At 34.2% G+C, this 15,534-nt stretch overlaps 1 protein-coding gene across 2 annotated transcripts in view; it reads right to left on the bottom strand.

The window, feature by feature from the left end:
• Nucleotides 1–1,488: 1,488 nt before the first annotated feature.
• Nucleotides 1,489–15,534, bottom strand: part of pan (transcription factor pangolin) — a 61,721-nt gene continuing 47,675 nt past the window's right edge. For both annotated transcript variants that reach the window (XM_088231288.1, XM_088231289.1), the window contains exons 7-8: nucleotides 11,663–11,732; nucleotides 1,489–2,559 (exon numbers count right to left, since the gene is read on the bottom strand). In XM_088231288.1, coding sequence (XP_088087414.1) covers nucleotides 1,836–2,559; nucleotides 11,663–11,732 — 794 coding nt within the window. In that variant the 3' untranslated portion in view covers nucleotides 1,489–1,835. The remainder of the gene's footprint in view (nucleotides 2,560–11,662; nucleotides 11,733–15,534) is intronic.

The following is a 15,534-nucleotide window of genomic DNA, read 5'->3' as shown; positions in this document are numbered from 1 at the left end:
GTGATTTTCTTCAACTTTCCATGAGAGCAGTTTAAAGTTTTCTTTAACACTTTCGATAAGTACAAAAGTGTAACCTTCGATACATGGGTTAGAAATACATTTTTTCTTTTCAAACCTCAGCCCTGATTACAATGAACCGTTATCTAAAATATTTTCGACTGTCTATAAAGTAAAATTGAATTTCATGTACGAAAATGTGTATCTTTGTATGAAAATTTGAAGTATCATCATCGGTAACATGTAATTAGCCCAATAGGCCCTGGCCTGACTGTGGGTTGCCCGAATGTGCTCCTCGTAACGAGCTCAGGTCATGGGCCAGGAAGCAGAGCGTATCCCTTCGGCAAAAAGTACCTGGTCAGCACCGTGCGAAGGATCTGAGAAAAGGGTATTCGCAAAGGTTTGCTTTTGACCTAATAAAGCTCAGCCTCATCGAGTGAGGGTTATCACTAGAGCCCGCCCAGGGCACCGCAGATTGAACAAACACCGCGCTAGACTTAACCTTTCCCAAACTTCTAAATGTAGGCTGATGTGGAAACACCTTTACACATTATATGTGAATGTGATGCTTTACATCATAAAAGGAGCCTCATCCTCAGGGGACCACTGGTTAAACCTGAGGATATTAAAGAGCTCGCCCCCTACCTATTAGCTCGATACTTTATGAATCTGGGCTTGGAGGAGGAGATTTAGCAAAATGAAAGCTCTCGCCTTCCACACAGTAGCCAGGCTCTTTATAGACCTGTCACAATAGATCTTCACATGTCACAGTGACGTCAGGAGCTTGCATAGCGCTGATCCCTACCTCTAAGAACAAGAACATGTAATTCAACATGTTTTTGAAAAAAAATTATAAAAATATATACAGTTTCGTACAGAAAATTTGATTTTACCTCGTAGACAATTGAAGATAACTCTGTGAACTTCCTGTTGTAATCAGGGCCCTGCAAAAGGAAATCGAGTGGAATCACGTCCTGGATTTGATGGCCGGGAGATACTGATTGAATATGTGGTTTTGAATTCCGATAAAGTCCCTGGACTAGCGCCCGCGGCATCAGACTGGTCATCTTTTAAAGGAATGCTGCGCAAATGTCTATGTAGGGACTAAGAGAATACAACGTTTGCTCGGGACATAAAGTGCGAACTCCCATCTCTGAATAACTCCATAACTTACAATACATAACTCATTCCCAAAAATGGAATCCAAAAGGTTCACTTGAAATAATTAGCTCTCAGTTCAACAGACTTACAAAACTATTTAAAAAATATATTTACAGAAAAATTACAAATTTGACGTTTTGTATGACACAGAAAATATCGCAACCTCTCGGATCACGCCGATCAACACTCCTTTCATTATTCTAATTGTTTATTTATAATTATAATTATTTAAGCGTTTTATCTTAGACTCGATTGTCCGTTAACATGGAATTGTACAATGTTCAATGTCACTCACGATAATTTTAACAATACTAGATTGATAAGGCCTTCTTTTTTCACTTTGTTTTTATGTCTAAGTCAAAAGTCAATATGTGCTCTGCGATTGCTTAGGACTATATGAAAGAATTGCGTAAAAATACTAAAGAAATTGAAATAATAACAAATGTCATGCAAGAGTGATTCTATATAGACCTAACTTTGTAAAAATGAGAATGAATTACGATAAATTTCGTTTGTACATACGTAACTATTTAGTATATACAAATAAAATTTCGCGCTTATTCGTAGTATGAATTAGATAAATATAACGCGTATCTATTTATTAATTAATAAGCACATTGAGTGGGTAACACGAGCGATTGATTATCACAGAACACGTATCGACTTGACAGCTAAGACTATGAAACGGAAATGACCTTATTAGAATTATTAGGGTTGTTGTTGCCGCTGCTGGGCCCGTTGGAGGAACTCGCGGAGGAGCCGGGGTTCCCGTTGCCGCCGCCGCTGGCCGGGATGCTCCCGTTCCTCGGAGGCTCGCCCAGGAGATGGTGATGACCGTGCCCGAAATTTGTGATCGGACGCGAGTAGTCGGCTAGGATGGCGTTCGAAGTAGACGGCGGGCTCTTCGCAAAGTCGGGCTGGAAAGGCAGGATCTGTTGGGGCTGGGACGTCGACCGCAGCGCCGATAGGTTCGCGAGGTTGAGGTTGCTCAGGCCGCACGATCGACTCGTGAGTCTGTTGACGCTCAGGGGGTTGTTGGCGTCGCGCGGGTTCGTCCCGACCGGCAGGCGCGGCAGCGGGGGGGGTATCAGGTTCGGCGTGGGCGATTTGTTGACGTCCGGGTGGTCCATCGGAAGAGGCGAGGGCAGCGGTCTCCCGGCCGGGGACGCGAGGCTCGCCGGGCTCGGGAGCAGCGCGATCGGGCTCGTCAGGGACGACAGGGCCGACAGAGCGGGGCTGCTCACGGAGCCGTCGAGGTCTCGCGCTGAAGAGTCGTCCGAGTCACTTCCCCCGTCGCCGTCGCCGTCGTTGTCTCCGTCGTGGTCGAGATCCTCACCAGGGGCGCGGCCACCGCACGCTGCCGCCAGTGCCTCCATGTACCGTACGCATTTTTTCTTGCGCCTGGAAATATTTAAAACACATTAAAACGAGGCACCAGATAAATGTTACGAGTAAACATAATTGGTTTGAAACAAGCGACCTAACCTGTGTAACAAAATAGTGTATATTTTACTATCATTTTCATTAAATTTGGAGAAAGCAACCATCCCATAATATGTGAATAGAACTTTTAAAAAATGTACTTAAGATAATATTTTGTTTTGTATAAATGCTTTTAACTCGGTAGTCTAAAGATGTCGGCCTCGTGGTGTAGTGGTCAGCGCGGTTGCTACCGTGCAAGACGTCTCGGGTCGGATTCCCGACATGAAATATTTATTTAAAAGGGTGTTTTTACGCTAGAATATTTCATAATTCCCCATTACGTGCGGAAAGTAAAATGTTTAAAAGATGCCTGTTAGAGGGTGACGATAATTGTATTGACAAATCGTAGTCAAATAAATTAGTGAAGGTGTGCCAAGGACTTTCGTTTATAACTTATTCCTTAGCCATGAAGATAATAATTTACTTTTATAACTTGTTTCAAACCAATTAATACTCTTTTAGACTTTCACGTAGAGAAACCTTAGTATTCTTATTTAAATATATCTTAAATTAAGTTTTGATAGAAGATTTTTTAAATAGAAAAGCTAACGCAAGACACAAAATGTACCACAATAATAGTCACAAAAATTAATAATCATCAAAAAACTATTTTAAACAATATATCTAAAATTTAAGATAATCAATACTGTACGGTTATAATTACTGCACCTAACCTAACTTAAAGATAATAGTACAACAAAACACAAAAACATAAATACAATTATTTTTAGTAGAAATACAACTGAAAAAAGGTATCACTTCAAGAACATGACAATAATAACATCAAATTCACAACAAACATGCAAGTATTCAATATTAAATTAAAAATAAACAAAAAAACTGTGACATAATTAGCTTAACCTATTTATCGACATCTGCTATTTTTTTACAACTGCGGTTTCAACAACAATTGTTTTACATCCTCAATTTGCGACAGTTCTGGCTAGTTTTTTTACTTTAAATTTATTTCAACCCAGGGAGAAAACATTTTTGAGAGGGGAATATGGAAGTCTAGGCATTTACAGGGCTTATGACCTGTCATTGGCTGGTTTAAGTGGCCACTTTACACGCTGTGTAACATTCACCATTCTGCCCATGTTTGAACATCCACATTTCCTCAACTCTTCCATCTGTTGACTTTTGTGAAGTAAAGGAGCTGAAAGCAAGCGGGTGAGATTCATCCGGCTGAACCAAATCTCTGAAAAAACGTCTGTAAACAATTTTCCAATTAAACTGTTCTTAGAATTTTGACACGGAACCTAACCTCATATCTTCCATTATATTTGTGTTCATTTTACGCCGACTTCACAGAAGTCAACAGATGGAAGAATTGAGGAAATGTAAATGTTCGAACATAGGCAGAACGGTGAATGTTTACTCAGTGTGTAAAATGGCCAATTAAACAGTGACAGATCATAAGCCCTGTAAATGCCTAAACTTCTATATTCCCTTCTTTAAAATGTTTTCCCTCTCAGTCGCAACAAAATTGGTTCAAGGTATTTCATTTTATAGATATCATTTTTGTTTTTTTTTTCCATATACTTTGAAAAATTTCGCTGTACAATAAAATGCTCTAATTTTTACTGCGTGTAAGAGATTTTTCCCAATTTTCCAAAAATGGCGCTATATAAATTATGCTTAATAAATAAACAGAAATTTCCTCATTTCAAAAGCAGCGAACATCCTCTTTGAAGGTTTCAACTAAATAAATAAATAACGCTTCAAAAATTATTAATAAACTATAACGGTAGGATTAATAAATGCTTAGATTTCAATATTCCCCATAATCTCTGTTGAGATTATCTGTCGATCATCAGTATTAGTTGAGACATTAATTAACACACCATAAAACTCATTCAATAAATGCAGTCACAAAGAAGCCTCCACTGGCAAGATCGCTGCCAATAAAACAACGGGTTAGAAATTATTTTGCTCGTATTGTGTGCATAGTAAAGTTAGATGAAGCTTTGTTACAAAAATAATCAAGTGTTTTAAAAAATAACTTAGCATTCATAAAAACTATTATAAAAAGCGGTAAATTTGTTCAAATCTCCATTCGTTACGACTAAATTTAACAGTAGAAGAGATGTCTTAGCGATAACTATTTGAATCTTCTTATTCGTAATATAAATGAGGTGCTGAAGACAGTTTATAGTCATTTCGTGGACTGTACCTACAGTTCGTATTACACGGAGATAATCCTTCTGCCAAATCTTTGGCCATTTTATTGGATGAAAATTGCGCAGTACGTAGATAATTTCGGTGCCCTGACAGAGAGCGAGCAGTTGACTAAACGAGTTATCTTGTGACGACGCACCATAATATATTATTCTGGGATCAACCAACATCAGGTTTCAATTTTTTAATGTTAAATTAAAAGAAATTGAGCGCTGCATCAACGAAATCAGAAAAAAAAACAATTTTCAATTAAAAATCTGCGTTTTCTATCAAAATTACTTCTTGCGTGAATTTTGGGACACCCGTTACATACCCAGTATACAATAGGGAAATAGCACGTTTTTTGAGTAAAAAGGGTCTATGAAATACTGCCTAGTAAAAAAAATATTTTTTGCTACTTATTTGTAGCATAAAAAGTATTTTTAAATTTGTAATTTTTACTTCCCGCAAAATGGTCATTGCTTAAGCCAGGCCCCTAATACGTCGCGATTCATGTTTATTTTTAACTTTGTTCCTAACCATTCAAATTTTTATGGAACATCGTCACAAATATTGACATCACAAATATTGACGTCACAACTGTTGCGTTTTTCTAGTGACATATTTTTTTTTTGTTTAGTTATATATGAAAACATTTCTCCACAATATTGATTTTGAAAATACAATTAATTATTCTAATTCCATTTCGTATATTTTTATCGGTATTCGTAGTACGTGATATATCCCTATTGTCGCCACCGTAATTTCTTAGATTTATCTATAGTTTCAGCATTGTCCAGAGTTGAGTCTCTTCCAAGATTGGTTGATCAAATAAAGCAATTAACGGAACCTTATTAACCCATTGTGACAGAATAATGAACACGACTTGCCCCGCGTAACCCCATATTGTACAAACTACAAGTCACACTCAACATTGATGGTTTGCAGGTTTAAAAAAACTAGAAAATGGCAGCCAAATTTTGTAATATCAAAGGACTAAAATTAAAAACGTCGACACATTTCTCTTCTACCGTGAAATCTTGCCGTTAAAATTTACAAAATCACTAATTTAATACAAAATAAAATTAAAAACACATAAAAACAATTATAAAACTAGGAACTAGGTAATCAGATAAGAGACTTAGAAACGTATTTTTAAAAAAGTTCCAAAACACAAGTTTAGGTTAAGGCTTGTAAGATAACTCGGAAAGCTTTAAGCCGGATTAAGGATAGGAAGATTGCATGCCTCCAACTGGAGCTCAATCACAGATGGCTATCGACATGCTAAAAAACGTGCTAAGTATTTGAGCGATCACCACGAACAATCATGAACACGCTGAAGTTAAAGCGGTCGCGTTGCAAAACGAAATTCAACTTCGGTCAGTTCAAGAGGATTGGTTGAATCTCGCACAGGAACTTATCTATGGCGTTTTGCAACGCGACCGCTTTTACTTCAGCGTGTTCATGATTGTTCGTGGTGATTGCTCAAATACTTAGCACGTTTTTTAGCATGTCGATAGCCATCTGTGATTGAGCTCCTGGTCTTATTACATTTCATAGAGCTTTATATCGACTGCGCTAACTTTCACCAGTCCGTACAATAAAAGCTTTGCTACTTCTGTATATCTTCTTACAATGATCAACCAAACAAATGGATGGTCCCTATTAAAAATGTCGGCTCTGCAAAATGACTTCTTTTGAGTAGAGCAGTTCAAAGTTAGTTTTACCAACACTGTTGCTGTTGCATGGACAAAGTTATTACTACCGAAAATATAAGCCTAGAAACTAAATAACATGATTTTCAATCAAATAAATTATTGTATACCATGTAACTTTTTATTGCAATAAGTAAAAATTGATCAAAATGTATATCCGACATTGTTCAAAGGTACCATTAAAATCGTCTCTGAAATAACCTGGTATTATATTTAAGGTGATTCTAAATGAAAATATGTAACTAATCATCCACAGATGGCGCTTTTATAATTTTTTATTAAAAATTCCATTTTTACGTTTATTTTCTATGGAAATTTTACAAAACTTGGTTTGCGGAAACTTTACACTATATTGATTATAATAACAAAAAATAAGATGAATAATTTTTTGTTTTGTACGGCATTTTGTGAAAAGGACATAAATTATAAAGTTTCCACAAACCAAGTTTTGCAAAATTTCCATTGAAAATAAATGTAAAAATGGAATTTTTAATAAAAAATTATAAAAGCGCCATCTGTGGATAATTAATTTTATATTTTCGTTTAGAATCACCTTAATTTCACAGTTGAAGAGGAAACGTGGGTGACTTTTCTCCATACAAACATACTCTCGTATTTTCTCCCTGGATTACAGCACTACAGCGTTGATTTTTTGACACGCTATAGATATTTACCATTGGCGTGTCTCTATTATTTTGTTTTTTTGATAAATTGTTTCTTACGGGAGCTAAGACAAGGACAAGAAAAATTACTGATAGAAAAAATGGCTACTGCTACTACTACTACCATCCCGCCATTTCCCCGTAGGGGTAGGCAGAGAGAATGGACCACCACACACGTCTATCCTGGCATACATTCCTAGCTTCTTCCACATTCATACATCTTGTCAGATAATGCCCTTTGGTTCTGTCTGCTTTTGACATGACCAGACTTAAGATTTTAGTTTATCTGATCATGCCACGTCTTCCTTGGTCGTCCTCATCTCACGTTGCCGTTCATTTTCACCATATATACTTGTTTTACCATTCTTTCGTCGTTAATTCGTTCTACGTGACCAAACCATCTCAGAGACCCTTTCTTAATCTTATCAATTATACTTGACTCAGATTTACACTCTCGCCTGATTTCATCATTCGTAACCCTGTCATACATTGATTTCCCACACATTCGTTTAAGAGATCGCATTTCAACCGCGTTCACTCGGCTTTCATCCTTCCTCTGCCAGTTCCATGTTTCACTTCCATACATAAGTTTTGGGACTAAAACTCCGTTGTGCACTGCAAGTTTAGCTTCGATTGACAAATATTTTTATTAGAAAGAAAAAATGGGATTCTGATTAACTTTCTTAAAAAAAGCAACCAAATCTGCGAAACGTCGACTTTCGATTTTAGTAAGGAAAAATCAGTCCGACGTGCAGTTGTCTGTTTCGCACAGTATCTAGGCATCTGCGAGACATATATATTCATTAAACTTCTCTTCCACGCATATCTTCTAAAGAAGACGTAACCGTATATTTTTCAAAGATTTAAATATTGTTTGATTAAAATAAATCACTAAATGTCTCTGTGCACAATTCGCAAAGCTAAAAATCATGTTTATTGGATTATGACACTATGAAAATTCCTGTATACTATTATGACGTCCATCTTGTTTTTGTAAGTTCGGGTTTTAGGCAACAGATGGTGTTAGTACAGATGTCATTCTCGGTTATTTAAAAAAGGACTTCATTGTTATAAAAACCAGAGTTAATCCAGAAAGATAATTTATGTAAAATTGTTGCATAAGAATTTTATGTTAAGTCTCTTAATCTGATTGTTTTCGGTGAGTAGATATATTGGAACAGTGGAAAATAACATTTCTAAGATGTAGACCTTTTTAAATAGATATATTAGGTGTTAACATAAGTCGTGTCCGTTTTTTCCAAATTTAAAAATGAGCATAAAAAGTAAAACAAAATGGTAAAGGTTTATACACCATTTGAAATAATTTTTTCTGATCTAAAAGATATTGTTTGTTTTTACGTTGTATAAATTATTTTATTTGATCACAAGCCTTCCAAATGGAATGTAAAGCAAACGAAAGTGAGCATTTTCAACACCTCATTCTGTTCGCCTTCAATCGAGTTCAAAATACTGGGGACGTGTTTTCAGCTCGGTGGCTACTCTCGGATAAAAATCCTGAAAAATAAAATCGAGTGGAGAAAAGCCTGGATCGTAATGTAGTAGTAGATATGTTGTCGGCCTCGTGGTGTAATAGGCAGCGCGTTTGCCTTCCAAGCTAGAGGTCTCCGGTCCAATTCCCGACATGGGTGATATGAAAGATTTTAAAAGGGTGTTTTTACATTAGAATATTACATAGTCCCTGGACTGGTATCTGAAGCGTAAGACTGATCATCTTACTTTCGTGCAACAAAAATGATCAAGATGCGCTGCGATTGATGTACCAATGCAGTGCCCTATGCACCATTAGGTGCGAAAAGGGAATGATGAGTAGATGTGTTTGCCTACAATGCCTAAGGTCCTGAGTTCGATTCGTGGGAAGATCAAAGTGAAATATTTATTTCCATGGTGGTTTTACACTGCCATATTTCACTGTCCCTGGATTGGCAACTGAAGCGTAAGACTGATCACCTTATTCTTTCTGTAACACTCATCAGGATTATGGTTCTAATTCACATACAGAACAGAATTCTTTGGGAAGGTTAAGCACTACAGAAAACTAAATTGAAAAGATCTTGTCATAAATATAGCACATTATAAATTGTCACAATGCTTATTACTATCTCAAACTAAAGACTAGTCTTTTCCACTATTCCAATAAATCTTTACAGTAAAATAATACGAAATCATAAGTTTGATGATGTTTTTCTGGATTGTTAAGGAGTATGCTGCTCGCACTTCCAATTGACGTTTCAGACAGTACTCTGTCATCGGCTCGGAGAGAGAACGCTTAGTCAACGGGAGCGAACAGCACACGGGATAACAACCCAGCGGAACACCGCGTAAAGCCGTGAACAACATAAGTGGTAAGAAACACTAAAACGACATTCTCCAATCTACTGACTGACCACAAGGGGATGCAGGGCAAGGTCCCGGCACTAGAGGTCCACGTAGGTAGGCTCCTGGGGCGAGCCCAGAACCGTGGGGGGGCCGCCCGCCCCCCGGAGGAGGCCTAGGGCTCCTCCTCCCACGGCCGCTGATACGAGGACTCCGCTTGATTCCGGACTGAGTTACATTATCATCAATCCATGCCGACGTTAAGGTCCATCGTACAATACCACGACGACGTTTTGTTTCATCATATCATCATTTAGTTCCACCGTTATATCATCGATTACATGACGATGTTTTGTTCCGTTGTTATATCATCATAACATGAGGATGTTAAGTTCCATCATCATAATATTGTTCCATAATCATATGATGATATTGTTTTTTCATTATTAAATCATCATTTCGAGATGATGGAGATATATTATTAAGTTTTAATACCAATTGCATTGTAATTTATTTATTTTTTCAAAATGATTTTATCCATTTTGGTCATTATTCCCAACGATTCATTCAATTTTGGTAGTAATTCACAACAGATCATTCATTATTTGTAATGATTTTGAATAATTCGCAATCAATCAGTTCATTATTAATGGTTAATCCAAATGTTTCATTAATTTTTGGAACAATTCACATTCAACCAATCAATTTTTAGCGAGTATTTCCATTTACCAATAAATTTTGTTGATAATTCACAAGAGATCATTGGTAGTTTTTTCAATCATTATAAATTTGTAGCAATTTGCATCGAATCATTTCAGTCAAATCAAACACGGATTTAAAATCATATTATCGTTTTCAAGGGATCATTTTGTGTTTTAGAGACATTTTGGATTTGATTTCACATTTGTTGGGTGTTATCGCAAATGTTTAAGTCCAGAAGAGTTGTCGATTCAATGCGAGCGATCGAAGACAATCCATCGGAGAAGCAGCAATCATAATCATGAGAGAACATTACATTATTCAACAGAATTTGACAAATTACAGTCATGGAAATTAAAAACGAACAAAAAACACGTAACTTTGAAACCTGGTGTCAATGGTATAAAACAAAGATAAAAATTCTAAATACAAGTGTGTTTTGTGGTTTGAAATGAACTCAGAAAATATGTCAACAGCATGAACAGACAGAAGAACTTTTAGAATAATTTTGACTCTACTAAATTTTAAAATTCTTTCAAGTAATTATGATTGCTGATTCTCTTAATATTTTTTCTCGGTTTTCAGTACAAAAGTGACGAATTAATAGCATATTCTAAATATAATTGTGGTCTAATTCTTCAATATCAAATAATCTAATTGAATCTACCACGATTTAAGTTAATTTAATGTACATCTTGATTTCTACTTTAAAAAATCTTCTAATCTTCATTTAAAACAACGGAAATATGCAATTTTTGGTCTAGCGTTCTGTTCCAAGTGAAAAGACACATTTTCTGATTGTGTTGTTTTTATTTTGTTTATTTTTACTTCTTGTTTTGTTTTTAGCAATAAGGTGTCTATAACAAGAATTTGAGTGTGTTTTGTATATTATATAATTGACACGAGCTTTCAAAGTACAAATGAATAACAAATTAAAAACAAATGAAAAACATACACCGATTTAAATAAAACAAAATTATAAGACAAAACAAAAGAATATATAAAAAGATAAAAATAAAGTTATTATAAAAATAAATTCAGTCTTTCCACATAGAAACAATACATAGACACCAAAAATCATATTAAAACTAACTTATGTAACTAAAATACTTAAATTTAAAGCTAAAAAATATTTTTACTTTTGTCAAATCAAACACAATTATTGTATTTTCAAAATATGAGTTTTAAAGTTAAATTAATTACTAAAGTTAGCATTTTTCAAAAAGTGATAAAAATCTTTAATATTTTGAATCATTGTTTTAAACCACTTCAATAAAGTATTAAAACCTAGTGCTTTGTAGTAACAAAACACCGAAATAACATTTCAATAATCGCAAATTTGTATTTATTTGTGGTTTAAAACAAATAAATATTTCTAACTGGAAAATTGAAAACAAATAATAATGTAAAAAATTCTAACTACAAATGAAATAGTAATAATCTGTGATAGTTTACCTGCAAGGCTTACACCACTGACTTTGTTGGTCCAAACCATATCGTGCTCTGCATTTTTTCAAATTGTTACCTAAAAAGTCGAAGAAATCATTACAACATTTGTAGAAAACGTGATAAATTTTTAAAAATTATAATGTTTACACCACTAAATGTGATCGATCGTTCATTAAAAGAAGCTAAATTGCTAACATTGATTTACACCACAACTGGTTTTGAAACACCAATTTATGACTTTGTATAGACTTTTACGTGGTATATTTATATAGACACAACTATTAACACATTATTTACAGTAATTTATTTATCCTTTTTGCATAATATAAAAAGGTGTTGGAAGACAAAAGCGTTTGTCATTATCAACAAACAAAGATTTGTCATTGGAATTTGTACTTTCAATACGGATTTCTTTATTTGACACCAATCTATTTTATAAATTTAAAATTATTTGTTTTATACCACTATGTAAACAATAAGCTTTAGTAAAAAAACAATGTGATTTAAGAACTGAAATAATGTGGTATGGAACCATTTTAAATAAACGATTACGCCATTAAAAAAAGTTGTGGTGAAAATGTGAAACCGTGGTTTTCAAAAAAATAGAGCCACGTTAAAACTTTGTTTTAAAAAGTAAAATAAATGAAATTTGAATTCAGATGCTAAAATAAGAACTAATTATGTAATTACATTACTACATAAAATATTTTTAATGTTTTAAAACCTATTTCAGTATTAAAAAAGCATTATAATCAAGTAAAGTTGTAATGAAAATGTATTTTTTTATGGTGTAAAATACTTTAATATCATTATTAAAGTATTTCACGCCATCGAAAACTTAAATAACAAACATATATTTATGACTGCAAATTGATAGTAAAATGCTTTTTTAATATGGAATTCATATTTTAAAAATAAATATCTAAATCAAAGGGCTTTTATTTCAAATGATTTATTGAAGAAATATTTCGTTTACAATTTAAAATTTTATCACTGATTTTAAAGTAACTTTTAAAATAAATATTTCATGTCAACTTTGTCGGGAATCGAACCCGAGACCTCTTGCATGGTAAGCAAACGTGGTAACCACTAAAAATAAAATCACCCCCCTTTCCGCATCGAGTGGTACACGGGGCACTTAATTGGTAAACCAAATTAAGTATTGGGCATAGAATAAAGAATGGTCCAGAAGGAGCGTAGAATCACATTTGAATACATCGGACTGTGTCCAAAAAAAACCCCCGCTTTGCCCCAATTTCACCGCGCGCATGCGTGAGTCGCCGCGTAATGTTGCCAGATCGAAAAATATAATCATAACACAAATGTAAGATATATATTTTTTTAAAAGCAATTTGTTGATTTCTCTAAAATTTTAATGTGCACGCGGAAATATTGATTGACACAACAGAGTAGATAAGTAAAGGGTCATTTGATAAAAGTAATTTAATTAATGAACTTTGAAATTTAAAAATAAAACAAATTTTATTTGACATAAAACGGATATTTTTATGTCATGTTATTTGATGTTTTAAAGATAATGTCGGTAAAATGTCCACCACGGCGTTGTTTAATCCGAGTGGTCAAATTTCCATTAGTTCTCTCATTAGATGAGCAAAGTAGCGTAAACATTTTGACTACCCTGGCAACACTAACAAAATCTCCATTTTGTTTTCTTTGTCAATCTAACAGATGGAAAAATAGTTCAATTTTTAAGCAACGTATTTGCTACTTACACATTAAATGTGATCCCATCCTGTTTCTTTAAGATCCCATCAGTATTTCTACACTTTAAAACGACACAATACGGCACAGTTGAATTCAAATCGGGAGTTGCGTACTGAGCGACGTCTATAATAAACTAATGGGTCAAAACGTCAAACTACTCCTTTAAGAGTAGTTTATTCGGCTTCTGTTTGATGCGCGTCTGCGGTTTCTGAACTGTTCTTAATTCTATGGTATTAGGCTACAGGTGCCAGACCAGGAACAATAAAATATTGCAGTTTAAACAAACTGTAAAATATTTTTTTAAGTCCACCCCGTTAGGAATCGAACCCAGGAATTCAAGAGTGGTAGGCGAGCGCTTTAACCACTAAACAACGAGGCGAACTTATCTCCAATCGATTTGTTTAATTCGATATCACTGTTTTTATTTTTTAAATGTAAATATTCACGTTCTAAAGAATTAGGCAATCATTTTAAATTTTGAAAGATTTTTATCTACACGTGTTAGAAATTTATTGGAATCTTGTTGTGATAGAGCGATATTTGAACTTCAGGCTTCTCATCCGCAGTCCAAGACGCTACCACGGGACCACAAACCATTCATAATAATATACCTACAAATTCTTGTTAATTACGTCAGTTTAAAGATGTCCGTTGCGCGGCGAAAACATGAATTAAAATCCTTTTCAAAGTCACAAATAACAATTCTTCAATAAAACATTTAAAATCAATCTTCGAATAAATACAAAAAAATATCGATAATGTATTATGTAAATATAAGTCTTTATCTCGTTTGAATGCAATATTATCATTATGGATAACTTATACAGCGATATTTTCGCAAGTAAAGTGAATTATTATATATTTAAAATATTGTGTATTAAATTGGATGCGTGATATAACTTTAAAAAGTTAGGCTTTTGGAATGGGTATTCATTTGTTTATTTGAGACACCACTATTGTTCCAATGAAAAAAATAACATTTATATTTGTTAAAAAAAACACAACAAAGAACACAAATTAAAGATTTTACTACGTATTTGTATGATATTTACAGTTAAAATAAGTTACCGAAATAGTTATATTTGATAACCATTTCAAATCAACCAAGAAATCAATGATTGATATAAATTTCAACCAAGATATTCAATGATCGATTTTAATTTCAACCAAAATATTCAATGATCAAAATTTATTTAATATAAAATAAATATTTTTTTGCCCAAATACTTAAATTTTGGGACCATTTCCTTTTAGTCATTAATAACTGGGTTAGAAAATGAGAAACAAGTTGTGGTAGAACGGGGTTTGAACCTCGGAACTTCTGTTCCGGAACCCGCGAAACAATCAGCAAATTCAACCAAAATGTCTAATGATCTTATTTCATCCGAGATATTCCATGATCAATATTCTACTGTAGTTTATAAAATGTCCCAGTTAGAACGCCGAATTCAACTGTAGCATAACATTTACTGATTCTACAGGGTGTTCTTTAAGCCCTGTCACATCCGAAACCACAATGATCAGTATGGGTAAGAAGACGTATTAAAAAAAATATTTAGAACAAAGAAATTTTTTTAAAGTAAAATATTAAAAAACACAAATGGTTGCTTACTTCTGCAGGGGAGAAGTGAGAGGAGCACGGTGTAGTCAGACTCCCCCATCCCCCTCCTCGTTTCTCCCTTGCAGAAGTAAGCAACTATTTGCTTTTTTTGATATTTTATTTTTAAAATTTTTATTCGTTTTAAAAAAATATTTAAATGTGTCAATATGTCTGCTTGCTCATACTGACCATCGTGGTTTCGGATGTGACAGGGTTTAATGAACACCCTGTATATTTAAAATTAAAGGTTTGGAAACAAAAAAAATAATTCGTTTTATGCCATAATCAAATTCGGCGTATTATCTGTGACAATATTGAGCCCATTACTGGTGAAATGAACCAACTGACAATTTGGTCAAACTTTTATATTCAAAGTTTTAACTCTATTATCTTTTTGCCTTTTTTAGATGTTTTACTGTTTTGAGATTTTTAATCGACGTGGATGTTTCGTACACAAAAAACCAGGAAAAAAGCTTTTTTGGATCGCAGAAATGGATCGCAAAAATTGGATCGCAAAAAGGGACCACAGAGAGTGTTTACGTCACCTTAAATA

This window comes from Micrasema longulum, unplaced genomic scaffold, assembly GCF_059751315.1.
Source record: "Micrasema longulum isolate JH-2025_06_02 unplaced genomic scaffold, ASM5975131v1 h1tg000869l, whole genome shotgun sequence".
In the NCBI taxonomy this organism is placed as follows: Eukaryota; Metazoa; Arthropoda; class Insecta; order Trichoptera; family Brachycentridae; genus Micrasema; species Micrasema longulum.
The sequence above is the reverse complement of the archived record's forward strand: the minus strand, read 5'-3'. Positions and strand labels throughout refer to the sequence as shown.